The following is a 25,048-nucleotide window of genomic DNA, read 5'->3' as shown; positions in this document are numbered from 1 at the left end:
TACAAATGATACAATTTAAAAATAAAAATCAGGGGAACCGAACAGTATATTTACAATGGGCCATGCATGTACAATTATTAAAAACATACTAAGCTTTTCCTTTTACATGCATTTGTATGGGACTCAACAGTTTATTTGAAGCAAACTAAAATCAATCTGGTGCGGAGTAATAACACATAAATAGACAGAGACCCCTTTCACCAAGTGTTATAGTTCAATACTCTGGGGGCAGGGTAAAAATCAAATAAGTCCCAAGTAGAAATATGGCCATCTCCAGGTTTTGGCTGAGAAAATCTTAAATGGGGGACAATGTTCCTATGTTTAAATCTGATTAATATCAGATCTCCCGGAATGTCTTTGGGAGACCTGACTAGCCACCCCACCCTCCTGACACTCAGGATTCCGCCATCTAGGACAGGTGGCAACGGTCTGTTGTTGTTAAGCCAAAAAATGGCTTTATTCAGCAGATCCTCGCTTGTTTCAATTGTGCCCTGACTAAGTTCAGGGACCCCGGAAAGAACAGTGACGTAGGGGGCAGCTTCAGGGGTAAATTAATTAGATGCCTTCTTTCTTGAGGGAGCCTAGGAGTTTTGAAAGGGGCGCGAGTGGGCTTTGAAGTGGCATTACGGCCCCTTGGAATGAGTGTCCTGCGTTCAATGGGTTTAGGCTTTTCAAGTTTGTCAGGGTTGGTATAGAGCGTAGAAAGTGAGGAAACAGCAGTATTTACAAAGGTTGGGTAAATCCTTTTTACTATATTTTCAACACCGGTCAACCTGTCTCCCAAATCCTTGATTTTGTTGACCAGAGGTGATAGAGCAGCATTTAACAATCGCTCTATTTGAGCCAATAGCGTCGACTGGAGGGGGAGAACAGAGTCATTTATTGTAATCCCCGCATGAAGTGGCGTTGAAACAGTTGGGTTGGCGGGGAAAGAAGAGGAGCAACCGCACATTTGATCGACATTCAATAGAATCTCCTCGTTGTTCCTTTTGCTGGGTGACACCCGTGACATTGTTTTAGCTTGTAACAAGATTGTTCCAGGGGATAAAGGTACATCCTGGGTAGTACTGTTTATGAGGTTAGTATCTCTCCCCACAGTAGGGGGAGTTGATATATCAGGGGCATAGTTTGTGCCACACACGGCATTAAGCTCTTCCCAAATAGACATGGTATTTGGACAACAAAAGCCCGATAACAACACTGGACAGGTAGAACACGATAATAAACAGGGAAAAATGTATCTGTACCTCCTCTTTTGATGGGGCCAAGTGGGGTGGCCCGCCCCGTCCTCCTCAGGTCCTCTGAGGGCCACAGACGGCCCGCCCTTTGCCCGGGCTTAGCCCCGGGCGCTGACCCGCGCGCGATCCCGCGACGCGGGGGCTCGCGCTGGCCTTATGCGCACCTCCGGGGGCGGGACAGGATGCGCGCCCTCCTTGGCGCTAGTGAAGCTGGGGGATGTAGTCCCCGAAACCGCCGCCTCGCCGCGATGGCCGGGAGGCGGCAAACAACAGGAGGCAAACTGGCAGCAGGTAACCCGGTGACCGTTCGTGGCCCAAGCTATGGCCTCCCAGACCTCCCTGGTCAATAGGTATGGCAAGTCCCCCGCTCCCCCGGGGCTCGCGCTGGCCTTATGTGCACCTCCGGGGGCGGGACAGGATGCGTGCCCTCCTTGGCGCTAGTGAAGCTGGGGGATGTAGTCCCCGAAACCGCCGCCTCGCCGCGATGGCCGGGAGGCGGCAAACAACAGGAGGCAAACTGGCAGCAGGTAACCCGGTGACCGTTCGTGGCCCAAGCTATGGCCTCCCAGACCTCCCTGGTCGATAGGTATGGCAAGTCCCCCGCTCCCCCGGGGCTCGCGCTGGCCTTATGCGCACCTCCGGGGGCGGGACAGGATGCGCGCCCTCCTTGGCGCTAGTGAAGCTGGGGGATGTAGTCCCCGAAACCGCCGCCTCGCCGCGATGGCCGGGAGGCGGCAAACAACAGGAGGCAAACTGGCAGCAGGTAACCCGGTGACCGTTCGTGGCCCAAGCTATGGCCTCCCAGACCTCCCTGGTCGATAGGTATGGCAAGTCCCCCGCTCCCCCGGGGCTCGCGCTGGCCTTATGCGCACCTCCGGGGGCGGGACAGGATGCGCGCCCTCCTTGGCGCTAGTGAAGCTGGGGGATGTAGTCCCCGAAACCGCCGCCTCGCCGCGATGGCCGGTAGGCGGCAAACAACAGGAAGCAAACTGGCAGCAGGTAACCCGGTGACCGTTCGTGGCCCAAGCTATGGCCTCCCAGACCTCCCTGGTCGATAGGTATGGAAAGTCTCCACTCAAATGATCCACAGCTAGCAAATTTCCTATAAATGCAAATAAAAAAGGAATGGCACGCCATACTCCACTTATTTTACAAAAAGCACACTGAGGTCGAGTAGCGGACGTTCCACCCCTAGTGATGTTGGCCTGAAAAATGTTTTTTCAGGTCTTCCTTGATTTGACTAAAAACTAAGGGGTCCATTAGGATGTAGGGTGGATCGCCACGGACAGGCAAGCAGACTTCACAATTGGGGGTCCGTAGCGCGGGTGGGGGTGCACATGGGGGGTACCTATGGTACCCCCCTGCATTTGCATGCACAATGCAGCAGGCACCGCACGGTGCCTGCCACTTTGTGCATGCAAATGCACAACATGCATTTTTGGCATTGTGGCGGGCGGTGCTGAAAGCATCGCCCGCCGCAATGTTGAAAATGCAGGATATGCCCTCCAGTGTGGCGGGCGCATCCTAATCACCCCCACGGGGCCGCCGCACTTATGGCGGGCAGTCCCTTTTCACGTCAGGATGGTGTGTGGACAGACTGCACATGGGGGTACCTATGGTACCTCCTGCATTTGTATGCACAATGCGGCAGGCACCACGTGGTGCCTACCACTTTATGCATGCAAATGCACAACATGCATTTTTGGCATTGTGGCAGGTGGTGCTGAAAGCACCTCCCGCCGCAATGTTGAAAATGCAGGATGTGCCCGCCAGTGTGGCGGGTGCATCCTAATCACCCCCACGGGACAGCCGCACTTATGGCAGGAGGTCCTTTTTCACATCAGGATATCCAGCAAATAGTATGTTTTCCTCCTCTTTGGCATGTGTCCCAAACATCGTGCTTTTCACTGTTTCTGTTTTTAGGAAGTTAATTATTTAGCATAGGGTTGTCCATTTGGTTCACACCATAAAAGAATAAATTCTACTCCTTCCTGGTTTAAGAAACGTAGAAGGACACTGGGTTGCACAGTACCTCTTTATCTCTCTGCTTTTCTGTTTTTAACTCTGCCTGCCTTTGCCCATTGATGGTCTGAGGTTGGACCTTTGAATGTCTGAAAACAATCTACTTTGTATTGTCAAAGAAAGTCCTTCATAGAATGTGGTGCTCAGGAACTGTGAGATCAGCTAGCACAAGAAATAACTTTATGCACATTGCTAGTAGTTAAATATTTAGAAACAACATACACATCCTGAGCTGTCCATGAAATGACACATTCAATGTTATTTTTTGCTAAAAAAAATAATTTCAACAATACTATAAAGATACACATTTCACATGTTCGAATGAAAATGACAAAACCGGTGGTGCTGTATCTGCAGGTCCTGGTTGATAGCTGGAAGAGATGAGCAGAGGAGTGGATGTGGCAGGCTTTTCTCTGAACTACTGTAAATGGGTTACTTGGGTAGCCTGTTCTATGGAGCAGGCTACACAGATAGCCTCAATTAAGTAATTCAGGTTTGGAAAGGAATGGCAGAACATGTTTCTTCTTGGTCTCGTTCCAGTAATTGAAAAATATTCAATATTGTTTCACTTTGGTGCTTACTTTGTAATTATTTCCAAAAACTACATTTTGGTTTCGGAACATTGTGAAAAAAAAGTTAATTTCTTTAAAAGATTAATTTGTTGCAATGAAATCATTCCCAAGGTGTGTTCAACTTTCATGCAGGATTTCAGAATCCATGGGGTGCATATTATTGAAAACTGTATACGTGAGCCTGTTCAGATTTAAAGAAAGTTAATCGATGTGTTGATAACTTATGGATCTAGTTCATGCCAACCAACATTGAAACCCACAAAGACTGCACTAGACTCAGTTTTGTACAATGCACAGCTAAAGATTGTGCCTGGTGCAAAACCATGTTTGGAGCAGTGTTTTGAAGTGTGCCCTGTTGCACTGCCTGCACAACGCTCATGGACAAAGGTGAATGTATGGCTGGCAGTGCATCAGGATCCTGGAATGTTGCACCTTGAATGCTACTCTCTACATGATTGAGTCTTCCTAGATCGTATCTGTGTTCTGCATGCAGTGTTCAACATATCTGGTAAAGACAGCTACATTCCTCTTACCAAAAAGTTCTAGAGTAGAAGATTGAGTACAAAAAGTCCATTCATTCATTCTTTTTTTGATCATAACAATGACCCTAAAACACGGATTTAAAAATACATTGTACATCATAGTTTTTCAGAGTCAGAGATTGTTGAGAAAACATCACACATCATTAGCACGAATTTAAAAAGACCATAAAAATATAATTTATGTATACATTTAGAAAATGGTACAAACATTGCTTTATGGGCACCCATGGAGGCTAACTTTCATTTAAATACTGTTAACAATCGTTAGGGCTAAAATAAATATTCTTATGAAGCATACCTTCTTCTCAAATGTTATTGCAGACCAAATATAATTAAGGACAGAAAAACAATTTGTAAAAGTATTTAGGCACTGTGAAAAAAAACTCAGCCTTCTGTGTACAATGTAAAGTGCTTGTGTTTTTAAGTAAGAAGTGTCTTCTCAAGCTGCTATAAAAAGTGCAAAAAAACCTAAAATGCGCTGTTCTTTGGGGCAAGGAATTATTACATATGCAGCCTGGAAGAGATTCGAACCAGGAGACAGTATTGGGGAAAGCAACCAAATAGTGGATTGAATGTAACCTGAGCCTCGTAAGTTAAAAACTGTGGGGTATATTATCAAGGGGTTTATCTCCGCTTTTTTGGCTTTAAAAGCCAAGAAAGCGGAGATAAAATTATCTCCCTATTACCAAGCTGTCGCTAACACCAGTTAGTGACAGCTAATAGGAGATAGCGACCATCTTGGGCCCCGCTTTGCATGTCAGTGATATTTATCACTAATGACATGCAAAGTGGGCGTGCCAAGATGTTAGCGACTGGAAACAGTCGCTAACATCGCTATCTCCTATTACCAACTTTTGGAGATATTCGCGCTAAGCGCGAATATCTCCAAAAGCTAACACCTGCCCTGAGCAGTTCTTCACCATGTTATCCAATGGGAGGTGGATAACATGGCTAAGAGCATTTGCTCGATAATGCATGAATATCGCTGACTTTTCAGCGATATTCATGCATTGCGGCCGTTTTTTATCGCATTTGCGATAAACCTTGCTAATAGCAAGGTTTATCTGCGATAAAAATCGCCGATGTGCGGCGATAATTTTTGTCTCTAAACAAGTTAGAGACAAAAATTATCGCTAGTTGTTGGTAATATACCCCTGTGTTCTGTTTTTTCCAGCCAGGTTAGATACTGCTCTATCCCAGGCATTGTGGAACTTGGCAAATTGTTAAGAAATGAAGTTAAGTGGCTTGATATTGCGATTCTAATCTCTTCATTCTTCATGAGAAATTGTTCCTTAACTATGGCCTTAGTTTAGGGCCCAATGCTTCCTGGAAATTGAAAAAGGTTAATCAGGCCATATCATTAAAGCTGTCCAAATTCAGACAATCACTCAGAATGTCTCTCGAAAAACCTGTTTGTGGGGTACACCAAATTTTAATCCAGAGTAAACGGGGGCCAGTTTAGCTTTGTCTTCCAAATAGTACATACCCAATTCACTATGGGAGATAAAGCTTGGGATGATTTAGGGATGGCCAGTATCCGCCCGGCAGAGGAACTTGATTTCGAAAGCCTGCATTCTAACAGGTGCTTCATGGCCCCACACTTCAGGTCCTTATGTTTCCACTCCCAGACATTTAGATTGATATAGCTGGACCATCTCTTTAATTGGCTTGTGCCCCAAAATGTTTGCGAATCTAAAAATATATTCCCACTCTACTCCCATTTTCTGTATTCTCTGGTTAGTCATGCCTCCCCGTGACAAATTTGCTTCAAGCAAGATGCCTAGATCATTAAAATATAAAACTTTAGTGATCGGGTTCCAAACAATTCAAATAGATTTTGTTTTGGTGTTTTTGGACTGCAGGTTAAAATAAATGCTTTCTGGTGATTTACTTTTAGACTAGGTTTATCATAAAACTGTTGAAACCATTTAAACGTTTCTGGAGAACAATTGCTGTTTGTGAGATTAAAACTGTGTCATCCAGTAAAAAAAGTAATATATAAATGATTCAACATGTCGTTGGTATTTAAAACATGACATCAATGCATATGAGGAAGTTTTTAGGTGCACATTTCATAATTACAGAAATGAAAAAGTATTTCCAAAAATATGTTAATATGTTTCACTTAGATTTAATATGGAAAATCCCAAATGGATTAAATAATTGCTACTCAAAGCGACATTAATAAGTGTTGCACTTATAATAACTCCAATATATATTATGCTAACTGTGAGTCAGTTTTCCAGATTGTCTACAATTTGCTAGAACATATTTAATTAATTTGATCATTCTTGCAAAGTTAATATAAAGTAAAACAAAAAAAGCAGACAAAGCATAACTCAATATCTGTTCAAATAATAGGAATGTGCAAGTCCAAATCTCTAAATAACTAATAAATAATAAAGCATTATAGATCTCAAAATGACTTTATAACATCATTGAACCATGAACTGGTTATATCAACTGATGAATAAATGAATTAAGGATTTATTTCAGAATTCCAGTTTCATATGTCATTGGTATTGGGTAATGAGAAAGCTTTAAGATGCATAGATGAGGGCAGTATCATTTCAAAGCTTTAAGATGTACAGATGAGGGAAGTATAATTCCAGATCGTTGTGAATTACAAGCATAGCATTAGCTTTGGAATGCAGTATAGTTGGACAGAGGCATACAATTAAATTTGACTAAAAGTAAACTTATCATTAATGGGTTTTATTCAGTTGACTGACAAACTAGGAGTAGTCCTCTCTTGAATTGATGGATATGGGCAATACAATATGTATTCAAAGTGGCATTTGAATGTTAAAATGAATTCTTAGTGCAATTATTCATGATTTACAACAATAAGACCATGGTTCAATTATTTCATAAATTAATTTTGAGGTACTTTTGAGGTATATACAAAGTTAACTGAATCTTAAACAATTTTAACTTATAAGCTCTGGCACATATAAAAGAAAATATATCTTTAACATACTTTATCAAAACAAAAAAAGAACAAACAGGTGCAACACACCCCTGTGATATTTCTCTGGCTAAGTTTTTCTCATTTATTTAAATTTATAAAGTTAGGGATTTTCATGAATACATGATGCAGAAAGGTAGGAGTTTTAGGATTTAGCGAGATTGTTTTTGTTTCATTTCAAATGACTGCTGTATTACAAAATCATGTTTTCTTCAATAAAAAGTACATTATGTGCCTGATTTAGAAAAAGGTGCAAACAGAAACGGTGATGGTTTTACATAGAAATTTCCATTAGTGAAAGAATTGCAACGTTAGTTGAATTTTAGTTCTACAAAATCAGCAGAAAACTTGCTGGGCCAATGCAACCTTTCTTTCGCCAGCAAATAACAGGAATTCATAGTCCATACACATAATTAGCTGGTTTATAATCCACCAGCTACAAAATGTAAAGACTGACCAGGGATTGGCACAGCCGAACATCTGAAAAGCATCCAATATAAAAGAAACATATGAAAAAACATTTCATATAATATCCTATACATGCAAATAAGCGTAAATTGTAAACTTAAGTGAAGGAGTTGGCATTGGTTGTGTTGGCACCGCCATACACTGTTGATCAATCCATGGTTTACATACTAGAAATTGTATCATTGATTGAGGAGATTTCGATGCCAGTCCCTTCTATCCTCTTCAACAAAGGAGGTTCTCATAATTGATCCTTTGGGTACGGGATGTGAATAAAAGTTGTGTTCCACTTTTTTGAGGGCCTATTTCTAGTGTTTCTCTTAGGAAATACTACTGCCATATGTAACTAATAACAAAGGTAAAGCAGAATTTTGCATGTGGAATTGAAATGGGATGGGACAGTCTAAATCTGGTGGGTTTTCCACCACCAACATGACGTGTAATTTCCTTCATTGGTAGAAACAAAATCTCTTCCTGCCCAATTCCAAATCAGGTCTTAAGCTGTTTTTATCACAACATGAAGTTTATATAGAGACTTACAACCCTAAAAAGCAGTAAGCAGACAAAATTGTCTTCAAAGTGCTATAACATGAAAACGTGAATAGAAGATTACTTAAAATATTCAAACTAACTAGCAGCAGTTATTGTGTGTATAATATGGATTTTTAAATTTTATGTTTATAACCATGAAGTAAAACATGAACCAGTTCCTAGATTAAAGCCATTTCACAGTTTCATATCCATTTTTGGGCTGAGATTCCTTGTCTCGTTCCTTTCACTTTACTAATTCGGTAAAGCCCACCCCTAACTTCAGAAAAGTAAGCCGCACAATATATTATTTCGACAATTCAGGTATTTCTCCTTTCCTTGCTCATGCTAAAGGGTCAAATATTATGTACACATTTTAAGATCTTTCACATGAAGCATATTCATTTCATAATTGTAATAATTACAACAGCTATCTGAATCTCACTTTTCTGCAAAGATAACATAGGAGTTGCCAGTATTCATGAAATCCCGGTCTAAACACCCACTCTAGTATCTGATTTTGTAATCACTGTTGTCCAATGTGCTCTCAATAAGTAATTCAATGACTCTTGAAAGAGGGACTCTGTGATATTGCTGTTTACTGCCATTTTGAGGATTAAAATGAAACAAGATGAAACAAGTTTATTGAGTTAAAATTACACTCAAATCTTGAGTTTTTGTTTACAGTCTTCCTCAGGAAGGTGTTCTTTCCAACTTAATTTAATCTAGCAACACAAATACACCTCCATATATTGAGTCACATCAGTACCAACCCATAAAATAACTTATACAGTAATGTTATACCAAACATTGGTGAGCACTTCTACAAATCTATAGCACTTAGCTAAAATATGTAATTGTGCTTGAATAGACACATACAGGACTCTGTACAAACCAAAAGCTCTCAATGTAAAAATATTGTTTTGTAATATTGAATGATTATTTATCTTTGCAGTTGATTAGTGACTATTCGTTCTGTATATTGTTCAGTGAATGAACAGGTCATATCTAAAGATCAATGTTGCCATCTCAGCGTAACCACGGAACAAAACAGCAACAGAGTAAGGTCTTTCTAAGGATTTAGTCCTCCATCACCTTTTTTTAAAATTTGATGATCATCATAAAATCTTTCTTCAATTGTAAATGCAATCATAAAAGAACATAAGGCCATAAATACATTCATATATCAGTGTTAAAAATAATTAAACATTGAAATACATTAATGCACAGATGAAAAATCCAGCTTTGAGACGGTGAGGGTAGTAAAGGCCTCTCAGTAAAGAAACATATGCATGAAGTTAAATCCTAGCCTCCTCCTAAACCCAAGATTGAAAGGCCAACTAGCTTATAGCATTTGTTTATCATTTCATGGGTTATTGGGATATTTATGATGTCTCAACACATCACTATAAAATTAAGACCAAGATGGTATTTGAGATTATGTTTTGTCTATAAGAACACGTTGGTAATTTTCTGATATTATACTGTCAAGTAGTTTCTAATTTAAGCTGTACTTTGTACTATTTTAAATTATGTTTTTAGCACTTCAATTTTTACAAATATTTCAAATATAGGCTTTCCATTTACTTTCATGTCCTTTCATAAATGACCAGAATTGGTGGAAACACTGCTTCTCAATTTCATCTTTAAACCAATACTAGAATATCAAAAAGCAATACAAATAATATTGATCCATATAGAACTCCACTACATACCAACATTCTAAAACTTGTGCTTTTCATTGCTACTTACTAAAAGCTGCCGATCAATAAAATGCATTTCACACTTTTATTCCTAATCACCTATTGTAGTATTTTTTTCTTGGTAATATTTTAACTGACTTCACAAAATTCAAATCTGTATTATGCATTTTTTTTTATCAAGATTTGGACTTTTGTAGAACTTTTTTGTTTTTTAAAGTTATGAAGTAACATGCCCCTATTCCCCTATCGTTTCTACTAATTGCATAAGTCAGCATGCTTTAAATCTGTAGTTTAAAGTTTAACTTAAGAGCAGGTGAGTGGATGTACTAAATTGTGGAGGCTAGGTTCAGATACTTCATAACCCCAAAACACTCAGCGTCCTATTCACAAACTGCATTCACAAACCTACGAGTACAAATCTCCATCTCCACCTCTCCTATATTTTCCACCAAGGGGACATCCTCACACATATAAGTTTACTAGTTAGGGGCCCATTACGATCTCATTAGGAAACTGTCCCGAATAAATCGGTTCTGGACTTGTTTCCTACCAAATCCGGTCCTGCTAGTCTACAATTACGATGCTTCCCAACATCATTCCGTCTGACTCGCATTGACTTCAATGGGAGCCTGTGTTCTGACCGAGAACACTGGCTCCCATTGGAAAAAGGGGTGGTTGGGTAAAACCTTGCAACCTGTGGTGGGCACCCCATGCTGCCTGCCACATTGTGCATGCTTGGGTATAGGGGTCCATTGGGTACCCCCACAGGCCACATTCTGTTGCCTCCGGGTGAAGGGGGGCCTGCAACGGGCCCCCAAGAACCGATTCCGAAAGACATTTCGCTCGTTCGGAAACCGTGCCCATTGAGCTGAACTATTCGGCTCCAAAAGACTCAGACCGACCCAATGCCTTTCAGAACTGATGCAGAGTGTTCAAACGGTTTCCAGACATTGTAATCGGTCGGTGGGAACACTGACCGATTCGATATGAAACAAGGGTTCCGAATCTGATTCTACAATACTGAATCCCATCCGGAGCCTTTCCTAATGACATTGTAATTGACCCCTTAGTAGTAAATGTGGGGGGGCCAGGGGGAGTGGCTGCTACTTAATGGGAGGGCTTTAGGGATGAGTAAAAGGCAGTACTGAGATGGTTATCCAGGGGTTTAAGTAGGGCATGTTAAGTAAGGCATGCACTCACCCACAAAAGAATAAACCCATTGCTATTCACAAACTGCACTTCTAAATTTATTACAGGCAATAAGGGGCCCTAAACAGTAATACATTATTTTATCCCAGAGCTGGAGTAAGTCCAGCACCACACATGGGCAACAAATGGTACTGCGACACCCTCCCATAGATAACAACTTAGGTTATAATGTTAAATTACTTTATTTTTAAAAATTTAACATATAAATACATATAATTTACTTTTAGCAAAACTTAAACTAAAACCTTTTTATTATTTAATTATAAAATATTTAAAAAATCGAATGTATACATGAATCTAACATTAATTTTAATTCAAATATAATTACATTACTTTCACTTAATTCTATACATCACTTTTAATATGTATCAATATGCAAAAATGTATTTTTCTACTTTATGTGAGGATGTATTTATTAAACATCAGAAAAATAATTGTACAATATTTTAATATATTTAAACTAATTAAAGATATAACTCAACATTAGTTCACAAGGGCTGTAGTATGTTTTATATTTTATTCTACATTTTAAAACAAATATAAGAAATATAAATTTATATTTATTAAAAATATTTTCATATTTATTTTGTAAAATACACTTTTCACTATATGTTACAGTAGTAAGGCATCACAATGGGGTGGAGACTATGAGACTGTGAGAAGTGCAGGAAAAGTTTTTTTAAAAGCTTATTACATTTTATAATAAATTAGTAAAAATATTGTACAGAAAGTACAAAAAATATTGAGTAGAAAAAAAGAGAAAACATGTGGCAAAGGTAATTTTGAAATATATTTTTAATTAATGTGCAAATATTAAATTAAAAAATATTTTTCTGAAGTTCCATTTAACAAATAAATTCCCACAAAAAGCATTTTCTATTAGGAGGCATTATTAATGATTAACATTGATGTATAGGATAATTAAAAGAAGCTTAATCATATTTTAATACAAATTAATGGTGCATTCATTTATAAATTCATAACAATTTCTTGAGATAGTATACAATGAAATAATAAAAGTTATACATTTTTATTTCTCAACATTAAAATATATTTACTTATATTTTTAACACATTTTCCCAATTTAATTTAATTCAACATTATTTCCTATGGGTTTTATTTTAAGTTCCTATCTCCGTTATTTTTTATAGGAGGGTATTGCAGTATCAGTGGTTGGCATGTATGGTGCCGGGGGTATAGATCTACACTTTGCAGGTTTTGTGAATAGCCAAAAGTATTAAAGGTAATCAAAATTGTGAGAGGAAATTATACATGTAAATTATTTGCAACCTTTGTGAATAGCCCCACCACTTTTCATGTGTTTTTCCCTTAAACTGCAACTTACGCAGGCTAAGAAGTTTTACCAGCATGGTGCAAACTGTGTTCTTATCACTACATCGTAATTAGTCACCATATAACTAATGAATTAATATGCTATGAAATCTGTACATTTTTGTCAGTGGAGATACAGTTTATACTTTCTAACACATTGCAATGTTCTGCATTTTGTATTTATTAGGGCCTAATCAAGTGATTGTTAAATTGTTTTTCAGATTTATAGTTTGTGCATTAATAATTATAATTACTATGACTTTTCACATTCAATTCTGCATATATAGGTGGGATTACTATATTGTGCATTAATAATTATAATTACTATGACTTTTCACATTCAATTCTGCATATATAGGTGGGATTACCATAATTGCAGTTGAAACTATTTTTATATAATGCTTAGATATATGCTTATTGAAGTGTTATAGCTATGCCACATTTTTGTGATAAATGCCATTGTAAGCAAGATGGATGCCATCTATGTCACTTACACCTGCTTTGTCTAATTCTACGTGCAACTTCTTCCCGCAGACTCCACAGAGCACAGTCAGACTGATATGTAATGGTTGAATTCCACTGTTATTACATTTCTTTTGATTAACTTTCTCCTGTTCCCCATGATTTGAAACATTATCAAGGTCTCTTCTGCTGCCTTTTGTTTTACATACTAGTCCACTCATTTGCTGAAAGTTCCATTCATAAAATGTTTCATATTGGTTAGAACATCTCCGGATGGTAATAACAAAGAGGATGTTGAATACGTTTTTTGCTTCTTTTTTTAATGGAATGGTGCTTATGTGTTAATGAAATATATTTTATTCTGTGTTCTGATTTGCCAGAGATAACATTTCAGATCATGACCATGACCATGATGAGATCATGACCATGATGATTTTGCAGTCTTACTTATTTATTATGCGAGAATTGTGTATAAGAGCCCCTGGATTTGAGGGTGAGCCAGAAGGCTTTCCGGTTCTACTAGGGATGCTGTCCAATTTCATTTTGCTTTTGATTCCCTTTGAGGACGTAGAATAATTCTGATTTTGCATACTCTGTCAACTGAGAGCATTTATGGCAGTATTTCTGTTTCACTTACTTTTGAATTTTGTAAGAAAACCCTTTAACTTTCTACTAATCTAGAAATCAATTATTGAGTGGGCTCCCATTATTATTTGAACTGTTTAACTCTGCTAATCGATGATTAAAGGGAGTGCTAAAGAGCAATTCAACCCGTGGGAGAACTGGATAAGGTAAAATTTCAGGGTGTCCAGATTTTGATGTGTCTAAATTTTGGGGTATGTTTTGCTCCCACACGATCCCTGACTGCCTGATGAGGACTCCACTACCATAAAAGCAGGTGCAGAGAATGCACTTACAGGCGAGCTAAAAACCAAATGCATGCCATTTTTTTCACCTTTTAAGTAATCATTTTTATATTTCACAAACAGATATGTAATTCTGTTTGTCAAATATAAAAAAAAGATCAACACTTACGCATAGCGTTTTTTACCCAGTGCATCAGTGCCATTGATTATGTTCTCAGACTAAAACCACCATGCCTTGCAACGGTTGTCGTTGGTGGTGAAATCTAGTAACTGATGCCCTGCCATTGCAACCCGGTTGCCCTTTAGTTGATGGCCAGTGGGGTACAAGGTTTCCGTCAGCATAAGTGCCTGTAGATCCTTCACCTATAAATGGGGAAGGAGAACTTAGAGATTTGTGGACTAGTCATCTGTAATTGTTTTGCTAAATATCCTGCCTCCACCAGCTTCTAAATTACAACCCTTATTGTATAGAGATGCCCCTCCCGAAATTCCCCAGGCAGCTAAACTGCAAGAGGTGCAACCGATCTCTAATCAAGTAATTTTTAACAAACATTGATTGCTACAATATTGGGTGAGATCCTATGACATGGTTTACAACAAATATATTCCCAAAAATTTATATCAGGAACGTCCCTTGAAATAACATGTACAGCATTTGAAGGAATAGAGTGAAAATAGGTGGTGCAAATATTTCTACACCTTTAATCAAAGATGCTTCTTGTGTCAGAAATATTTACCACAGGGGGGTAAAGTGAATACTCAGGATCTGCCACCTCAGATATGCTCTAAACAAACCAAGGGCCCTTTTTCCTGAGTGATAATCTTGAGCCACAGGCAAGAGCCAAAAATGAAGGTGATCACATTAAAGATATGTATAGCCTAGGAAAGAAGGTTGTAATGCTATTACAATATTCATTCCACTGAGAATAGAATAGTTTAAATTAAGCAGGGATAAACAGAAAGGCAATCAATTGAATGCTGGAACATATGGTCCATATCAGCCATTGTTGGCGGTCTGTCTGTTTGTCTTCAGTAGAGCTTCCAACATTGCCATGTTCTATTTTTAATTAGGATATGGTGTCCTGCCAAGAAAGATTTCAGTGTTTGGATTCTTTTTTGACTTGCCACTTTAGAGCAGGTTAATAACATGAAACTGATTATCCACATTTTGAAAATTTTGTATAATTATATATACATTTTTACATTGAACCAAGTGAGTTGCGTACTATTTAATTGTTCTAGTAATGGGCTTCTATATAAAAATGCCAGCTGAATAGTCTTCAGTTATGTAATGATTGGCAAAGATGTCAGAATTGCTAAATATTCCTTTTATTAAAAATGTCCACATTTTTTCAGGGATCACAATGCTGGATGAGATTGACCAACATGATTGGACCATGCCAACAGCTCAGTGCACACCATAAACAAATAACAGAGACAGTATGCATACTTTAGGTTGCCACATTATATATTAATATGCTGTCTGTGTAACTGATGCAAAAAGAACAATTGATGGACAGAATGCAGAACAATGTCATACATTCACCCCAGTATAGAGATCTGGGCCTAAATCCATCTTTTTTGCTCACCATGCCATTCCAGTTTGGACCCAGCCATATGCAAATCAGTCTTGACCCTGCGCCCCAATGGGAACAGTCCAGCCCGAACTGCCAGGCCAGGTCCTCCATGGACTGGAAACAAGCATCCTAGGACCGGTTTCGGGCTTTCAGCCCTCATCAGCCAGGATAGCTTGACTCCAGTGGCATGGAGAGCACGGGACCCTCGTCTGGGCATACCCGTCCCACTCGGGGTGACAAATGCAAAAAGAAAAATTGATGGACTGGGCTCACTGTGCCACTGGAATCAAGCTATCCTGTCTGAAGAGGGGTAGAACCCCGGAACCGGTCCTAAGATGCTTGTTTCCGGTCCAGGAGGGACCTGGCTTGGCAGTTCGGGCTGGACTGTTCCCATGAGGCACAGGGTCAAGACTGATTTGCATATGGCGAGGTCTAAACTGGGGCGGCATGGTGAGCAAAAGAATGGTGAATTTAACCCAGATCTCTTGACTGGGTGTGAATGTTTTGATTTGGTCTGCATTTCGTCCATCAATTGTGTGTCGTCTGTGTAACTGAGTCATAATAATTTTTAGCTCTCAGTACATTAGAGGCTTCTAGTACTACACATCAAACATCATCAAAAATATTTCTTTTAGCTTTCAGGAATGTCATTTATTTTTTACCTTCTAGTGGGTAAAGATTTTACGATTTGTAATATTCAATGCTATTTTAGCAGAATAAGTCCCATTCCCCTCTGAGCCTATGGGCATCCTGCTATTCAGCTGCTTTATATCAGAATTTGATGATCTAAGTAAATAAATGCTGTTGAACCAATTTATTATTGTATCTGTGCTTTGAAATAAGGTTTGCAATGCCTGCTCATTTCCAGTAATGTACTGCAGTTGCATTTATAGAGAGTTTCATACCATTAGGTGAAGGGCCTGACTATATATAATAATTTATTTCTATGCTGAAAACACATGTTTCTACTTTGAGTCACTTGAATGCCCCAAATTGCCTAGTCACACTTTATATTTTGAGACTAAGGGGCTGATTACGATGCAGTAGGATACGGCTCAGACCGTCGGTAGAGCCATTTCTACCGCATCGTAATCAGCTGGTCGGATTCCTTTCCGACCAACCCATTAGGATGGTGTCAGTCGGAAAGGAATCCTACCGGTCATTACGACTGGCTTCCGACTGGCTTGGAGAGCCCGTCCACCAGTCGGAATGACCTCAGTAATCCCAAGGGAGGCTCTTTCCGCCCGAGGGATTACAATGTCGGAATACTACAGCCTTTCTGTGCCGGCCTGTCTGATGTAGAAAGGCTGTAGGAAGTCAACTTTGGGTGTCCCCATGGGTTCACAGCCTCCGATTGGAGGCAGAGTGGGCACCTATTGTGCCCCCCCTGTTGATCCCTGTATGCCGGGATGAACTGCACCTCGCGTTTTACAATGAGAGTATACATTCCGTTTGGAATGCATGCTCCCATTGTAAAGAAAAAGATTGCTAATTGATTGGTCGGGAGCCGACAGGAGGTTGGTCAGGACCGCCAACAGGAGTCCGGTCGGTCCCAGTACCGAAACGCTGTCGGGCGGACTTAAGTCTGTGTGACATCATAATTCTGCCCTAATTTGTGAAACCCCCCTTAGCTTTTATTTTTTTTAGGTTAGTCAGGTGAGTCACTGATAGCATTTCTGGGTTCATGTACATTATTGATTAGGATTTGTTCTCTCATTTCTCTACAGGATAGCCACTTGCAAGTTGAGATTTTCTTATCTTAATCTTTTTGCGCCCTTTTCCTCTAAACCAATGTGCCCCTGATACAAACAGAAGTTGTCGAATAATTGCCTTTACAGCATCCTAATTGAATAAGCTAATCACTGTACTTTGAACCATTGTGGAGAAGCGTGGCTCAGTGGTTAGAGGCGGCAGACCCGGAAGCTGAGATTGACCGTGGACCAGGGTTCGATTCCCCGCCTCGGCGGGTCTCGGGCCTAAAATTCCACGGCCTCGACAATTCTCGCTCTGGTTCCTACTCAACTCACGGGGTCACACTCTGCGACTCTGGGCAATAGCTTGCTTAATCTCCACTACGGCCCCTCGTGGCGGGATGCCTGGCTTTCACCTTGTGGACACCCTGCCGGGGTTTCTCACAGGGGAATACCAGAACGGGTTCCCTAAGCAAGCGCCGGGACGCTTACGGGCAGCTGTGCGCTTTACAAGTCCAACACATTTACATTTACATACTCTTTAGCCTAGTTTCCTATGTATCGTTTCTAAAATGAATTAAATCTCATTTGACGTTAGGCTTTTTTTCTGTTGTTCTCCCTGAACAAAACAGTATGTGGCCCAGGATCAAACCATTAGTCAAAGTACCGATATACTCCATCTGAAACATTTCAAAACAGCTCACCGGGCTCGTGCACCTCCCAATCGAACAATTATAATTCACTGCTCACTGTTATTGGTACTTCAAAAATCTGACCTTGACGTCGTCGAACTTTTCCAATCTGCAGCTGTCAGACTAGTGGTTATGGCTGACATAAAATGATTAGACCTCATCTCCCCCACTCTGCCTTCAGTCCCCTGGCTGACCATCTGTGGCAACTAATAATTCACTTCTCGAACTTTCTTCTCCCGCGCATGATGTCATACAGTCTGGTAATGATTTCTTAAGGGTTCTACTTCTGTCCATCCGCTTTGCGTTAAAACACAAATATTTACTTTTCTATAATTCATGATTGTGTGTAACGATTTGATCTTATTGCAAGAGAGGATTGTGAAATATTTCACCAACAAAAAGAAATGCATTGATTTTTATTCATGCAAAATTGGAGAGAAAGTAGAGAAAGCGACACCACAAAATGCCAATAAAAGAAGGTAAAGGAGAGTAGCAATATACTTTCATTATCTGTTTTGAAAAAGTTGGAGTTTTCGCACAAATTAAGACACAATGCGAACAATATTATTAAAAACAGACAGTCATGATTCCTTATGCGATAGATATGCCTCTACAAAACTCTTGCGTGTCAATAAGGCAAACATGCTCCAAATTTTAAATTCACTTACCTTGAAGCGGTTGATTAGATCGTAGCGCGTGAGCAGCTCGTAGAAAATGAATTTCAAAGCATGTTCTCCACTGGCATCATTTAGTGCAAACACATCAAAGGACCACTTGTCTACATTCTGCCAGGGGAAGGAAGATTATGCTCAGATTAGTTCACACAGTCGCTATTGTTGACATGTATTTGTGTTTTAATCATACTCAGACACACACACACACACACACACACACAAGTAGGATTTGAGTGAAAGGTCCCAGCAATGGGGATCAGTCAATTTCAAGGTCTGGAATTTATATTTTATAAATAAACCCTAGCTTCCAAGGGCCTGTTCATTTTCTGGCTGAAGGAATTTCAGATATCAGGCTCTTTTTATTTAAATAGAAAAAAATTCATAATATCCCTGTAAATACACAATATAAAATCGGTAAATATTTAGGAAAGGGATAAATTAAAGTTTAGTGTAACAACAAAACATTAGCAAGAAGTAAAATCTCATCCCTCTATCGGCGATACCCATTCCTACCTTTTGGCATAGAAATTATATTATAGTTCATTGCATCATAAATAAAGATCTAATCATATTATTTAAGTACTAAAAGCAAAAAACGTCATAGTAACCCAATGAAGGGATAACCAACAAGGAACAATTATGTAGAGAGAGAGTGAAATGCATTGCAGGAAAAAAAAAAAGTTATCCGGCTCTTGAGGTTTAAGGAGTGTACCCCACGCGCACACGTCAACTGCAAAGTTGTATGAAATTCTGTTAATTATTTGTTCATAATTGTTAGTAATTCTGTTTCTAATTTAGTAACATTTTAAAACACAGCTGTAAGTGTCTTGTCATGTATATCACCTTCAACCAGCTCTGGCATTTCATCCAACAGCACTTGGCATGTTGGGGTTTGAGCCAAAATTGAATGTGTTAACAACATAACGACAAGATTGTGCCTGGCAAGTGAGAAATGGCTGATAGTATCATGTGTCATAGTGAAATGCAAAATTAAATTGAGTTCCTGACTGTCAAACCTTTTTTTAATGGTATGCATTCAAGAGATAAACATCTCCTTGTGTGAGAAGGCAGAAATAGCCTTTTAAATTCAAATGCAACTGCTGTGCTGATAACGGCTAACGTAAAAAGACGTCACAATGTGAGCAGCGGCACCTGCACATGCCTGAAGAGCCACCGGAAAGCTGATGCTAGCCACCGTGCTACAACGTTAAAATGGTGGCTGACAACCAAAATGGAGTCCCTTTATATGTTGGGTTATATCATAGCCCAAAGGTAGCCCAAACCTGCTGTGCAGTCCTCTGGACTGCACCACTTCCCCAGAGACCCCGCTGGGCAGACCTCCCTCTAGTCAGCTGCTCCCCTCACCCACTCACTACTTGAAGCCTTAATATCTAAGAGAAAATTCTCACCTGACTGACTCTGCATACACTAACACATTTTGTACTTCACTTCATATTACTTCATCAGCATTCTTCAGACATCCTTCAACTCCCACAAGCTCCTCTGCACTTTGGCCTGTCATGTCTGATGTTCCCTTAAAGGCTCTCAACCACCAACTGCTCCCTCAAACGACAGAGGAACACTGATCCTCGCAGATGGGAGAAAACACCTCTGTAAATACAGGCAGGCTCCGAATGTGTTGGCGCTAGCCCTTGAGTTGTCATCTCCCTCCAACTACACCCAAAGGGAGTCTGTTCTCTCCCTTCCCTCATAAACATTACAATAGCCAACCCGAATCTCGCTACAAGTAGATTTGCTGTTTTCTTGTCATTAGAATTCCATATTATAGGGAACACTAAATAAACCTGTATATTGACCTTTCAACCCTCATTCACACCCCATTCACACCTCCTCTTTGTCTTGACAACATGCAAACTTTTCAGTAGGGGTGTGCAAAATTATAATAGCACTGGAACGTTTTATGAAAGTGACATCCTTCAGAGCTTCAGGAAGTTGAGAAGTCTACAACGTTCCAAAACCTTATCTGTGTGCAAAACGTCTGTCAAAAAACATTTTATGGGCGTGGCTTGAACGCCGCACAAGATGGCGGCTTGATTCCGGAGCTCCGCTGCTCGAACACCGGAGCCGGCGCATAACTCTCCAATTATCGGACTTTTCCTGACTACAGCCGCATTTTATGCTGTCGGAATGTGAGGTGAGCACACAGACTTCAGCAGCTCTCCTCAACTCCAGCGACATGCATCTCTTTCGTGGCTGACGCGGCTCGCTATTGCAGCGGCCGCCATTTTCTCCAATTCTGCCGAGACTTTTCCTCACACGGCAAGCGCCGCCTCTCTGCCTCATTTTTCCATATGCGGAACTTTCTGACCTCAACTTTCTACTTCAGTGATATGCACACTTGCATAATACCTTTCTAGTTGCTGCAGCCATTTATTTTTGTGTTTATGTTTTTTCTGCACTGCACGCACCATTCTCCTCTGCGCAATCCCAGCGCTTCACGCTGCATTCTGAAGGGCGCGTTCTGAAGGGCGCATTTTCTTCACTGCAATTTTTCATGACCAAGTGACTTTACAGGCCTTTCATTGAGCTTCTTCTTGCGCAAGCCCACTGCAGTACTTTTATTCACGACAACTGCTCATGCATCCTATGCCTTTATATTTGACCTACGCCATCGCTCACCTGCTGTCTTTGCCCGTGTGCTTTAATTGACTGTTCAATGCCTTGCGGTGACATATTCTTGGCGCTGTATCTATCCTTTGATGGTGTATTCAGCGGCAGTGCAGTGTGTGGTTCATTTACCTCTTTACAAAACATGTCCTTATCGCTGTATTGTTGGGCGCATTTCAATGTACGCTCTCTGAAGTCTTACCTCACAGGGTGTCGCCCTTGCTAATTCCTTATACAGCAATTCTCCTGGAACCTGTGGTGCTACTGCTATTTTTTCTTTCTCCCTTATTTTTCTATGGGGAAACTACGTACCCTTAAGCTTACTGCTACTAAGACCAAACAACGTCATTCCTCAGATTCTGACTCCGCGACGCAGATCATGGATAACCCTGTTTCTCTCAAACCGGATATCACCCCGGGTGCTATTCCTAAAACTACTTCCTCCAGTAAGCTTGTACAACCTGGTTCGACGAAGCGGCTGAAAAACAACCCTCCCTCACCGGGTTCCTCGTCGCACTCAACAGCTATGGACCTTATCCTTGAGGAGCTTCGTGCGCTCAAACCCTTCATGGCCGAAACAACTAAAACTTTGCAATTTCTTCACGACAAGTGGTCTACTCTTGAATCACGGGTGCTTCTGGTGGAACAATCTACGGAGTCTCTTCACACATCTTGTGCTAAGATTTCAATGTTGGAGAAAGATGTCTCTCTTCTACGACGGCAGACTGAGGAGTTGGAAAATCGAAATCGTAGAAATAACCTACGCCTTTACGGACTTCCTGAACTTTTGGAAGGATCTAACCCAACTGCTTTTTTCCAAACCTTTCTACCAAAAATTTTGGACCTTCCTACTTCATCGTCCTTTAACATTCAACGAGCACATAGACTGGGCCCTAAAGTTTCCACCAAACCTCGCGGCGTCATCATGCTCTTCCTACAATATACTGACCTACTTCAAGTACTTTCTGCAGCAAAAGCTAAAAAACAAATTGTATGGGAGGGTCATCGACTGTATATTTCTCAGGATGTAGCTAAAGTAACAGCAGATCGTCGGAAACAATTCCTTGATTTGAGACCACGATTACGTGCTCTTGGTGCCAGATTTGGATTACTTCACCCATGTATCTTCAAGGTGACCTATCAGGAAAAGACTACCACTTTCGAAGACCCACGAGTCCTTCAAGAGTTTCTGCGCCGTCATGAAGCCACCAGCATGGACACTGCAAGAGCTGTTTGATCAACCATGTTGTTCTACGCTAAACTACTTTGATGTCTCTTTCTGTTACCCTACCGTATCTTGTATCTTGTTTTTGCAACTTACATCCTGATGTGTCTTTCTTGCCTTGTTTGACCATGGTCTAGTAATTTGCAGTTTATATATTTTATATATATATTTTGTTGTTTCATTTGTCCCTTTAACATACCTTTCATGTTTCTCTCTTCCCGCAGTTCCTCTTCCCATATGTCTTCAACCCGGTGTATTCCTGCTTCCCTTCAATTTGGTCCTCTGCTGGCTCCCCAGATGTTCGGTGGCGTGAGTTTCCGTTGTCGATGTCGTCTTCTTCTGGCGTCGTCACCCCGCTATCTTTTTTGTTTTTTCTTTATTGGTATGTCTCTACTACCTTCTCACTTTTTTCGCTTTTTCCTACTGTTTCTCTTCTACTTTTTTCTTTCTTCGCTCTCCTCTCTCCTTTTCTCCTCTTACGCTCTCAGTATTCTCTCATGCTCTTTTCTCTTACCAACTCTATTTTATATTTCTTATTGTTACTATTCTTACTTCTTCATTCACTTTTTGCTCCATTCTTTCTTTCATATCATTTTATTGCTCACTTATATTCCGTGTAGTTACTTGGAATGTTAAGGGGTTAAATAACCCCATTAAACGTCAAAGAATTCTAACACATTTGACTAGGCTCAAAGCTGATGTTGCCCTCCTCCAGGAATCCCACCTTTCGGAACAGGAGGCTCTAAAACTTAAACGGTGCTGGGTGGGCCATGTTTTTCATTCTCCAGCTCTGGGTAAGAAAAATGGTACTGTTATTTTATGTCACAAAAAGTTAACAGTTTCAGTTGTATCTCAAGAATGTGATGTTAATGGCCGTTGGGTTCTTGTTAACCTTCTTATTGATAAGATTCCTATAGTTATTTTCAACGTTTATGCTCCCACAGGTGTTGATAAATTGTTTTGGCCTTCTATATCTGAAAAACTGGTTACTCTCAATGAACAATATGTTCTTTTCGGTGGTGATTGCAATCAAGTCCTAGACCCCTTTATAGATAGGAATTCCAGAGTTAAGTTTGTTCCCTCTAAGATGCACTCTCAATTTACTACATCTATTCGAAATAATGCTTTTGTTGACATCTGGAGATTGTGCAATCCTGATCTTCGAGAGTATACGTTTTACTCCCCCACCCATCATTCCCAATCCCGTATTGATTACCTATTCCTCAGTAAGCCCCTGGCGCAACTTGCCACTCACTCAGACATAGGTTCCATTTTAATTTCAGACCATGCTCCCGTCTTTGTAGATATTGACCTTATCCCCTTCTCTCCTCACTCAGGACGCTGGCGATTCAACAACTCTCTACTCCTCGACCCCACTTTCTGCACTCAATTTACAGCTTTTACCACTGAATTCTTTACACTCAATCACCTCCCTGACTCTCCCTTTGTCATGGTGTGGGATTCCTTTAAAGCGGCTGCCAGGGGTTTTATCATTAATTTCGTTTCTCAAAAGAAAAAACAGTCTATCTCCAAGTCAACTCAACTTCTGGATAAAATTAAGAAATTGGAATATGCCTATTATCATTCTAATTCTGAATCTTCTCTTCGCGAACTTATTACTGCCAAATTTGATTTTAATAAATTTACCACCAATGCAGCCTCAAACTCTCTCTTGAAATGTAACTCTCGCTATTATGGTGGTCAAAACAAAATGGGTAAACTTTTAGCCAATTATCTCAAGATACGAAAAGAAAGGACCAAAATTGACTCTCTGCAAGGTCCGGCTGGTATTTCTCTATTTAAAGACAAAGACATTTTATCTCAATTTGTTTCCTTTTATCAAACTTTATATACTCCTGAGTCTAGCCCTGATCCTACTGATCTTTTGGCCTATTTTCAAGATATCCCCTCTCCTCAATCCTCTCATGTTGATTTTACCTCATTAGATTTAGACATTTCTCTCTCTGAAATCTCTCATGCTGTCTCAATCCTTCGTCGTGGTAAAGCACCTGGACCTGATGGCTTTACCATTGAGTTTTACACTCATTTTTCCTCCCTTCTCCTACCTAAACTACTCTTGTTATTTCAAACCTTTGTGAATTCTGGATCCTCTCATGGAACCTTCCAAGAAGCTTTAATTTGTTTAATCCCCAAACCAGACAAAGACCATACTTTGTGTAAAAACTATCGCCCCATCTCCCTGGTAAATACAGATTATAAAATTTTCGCCAAAATTCTAGCTCTTAGATTAGACCCTCTATTACCAGAACTCATAGGCCCGGAGCAATCCGGTTTTGTAAAAGGTCGTTTATCATCTGACAATTCACGTGTTTTATTTAACATCTTGAGCAGAGCCCCCTCCCTTTCTGTCCCTCTGGCTGCCATCTCCCTCGACGCCGAGAAGGCTTTCGACAGAATAGGTTGGGACTTTATGTTTCAAGCTCTTCGTTGGTTCGGTTTTTCATCTAAATTCATTTCCCTCATTTCTTTACTTTACTCTAGCCCCCATGCTTCAATCTTTACTAATGGTGTAACTTCCGCTTATTTTCCCCTTAAAAGAGGTGTCCGCCAGGGATGCCCTCTTTCTCCCCTTTTGTTTATTCTAGCTCTAGAACCCTTTTTAACTAAGATTAGACTGGATGAAAATATTTCGG

At 40.2% G+C, this 25,048-nt stretch overlaps 1 protein-coding gene across 7 annotated transcripts in view; it reads right to left on the bottom strand.

Moving 5' to 3' along the window:
- Positions 1–25,048, bottom strand: part of PDE1C (phosphodiesterase 1C) — a 1,852,914-nt gene that overhangs the window by 533,465 nt on the left and 1,294,401 nt on the right. For all 7 annotated transcript variants that reach the window (XM_078688253.1, XM_078688254.1, XM_078688255.1 and 4 more), the window contains one exon: positions 18,536–18,652. In XM_078688253.1, coding sequence (XP_078544379.1) covers positions 18,536–18,652 — 117 coding nt within the window. The remainder of the gene's footprint in view (positions 1–18,535; positions 18,653–25,048) is intronic.

The sequence above is a fragment of the Lissotriton helveticus genome, chromosome 4_1, assembly GCF_964261635.1.
Source record: "Lissotriton helveticus chromosome 4_1, aLisHel1.1, whole genome shotgun sequence".
Lineage (NCBI taxonomy): Eukaryota > Metazoa > Chordata > Amphibia > Caudata > Salamandridae > Lissotriton > Lissotriton helveticus.
This window is presented reverse-complemented; position numbering and strand designations above follow the sequence as displayed.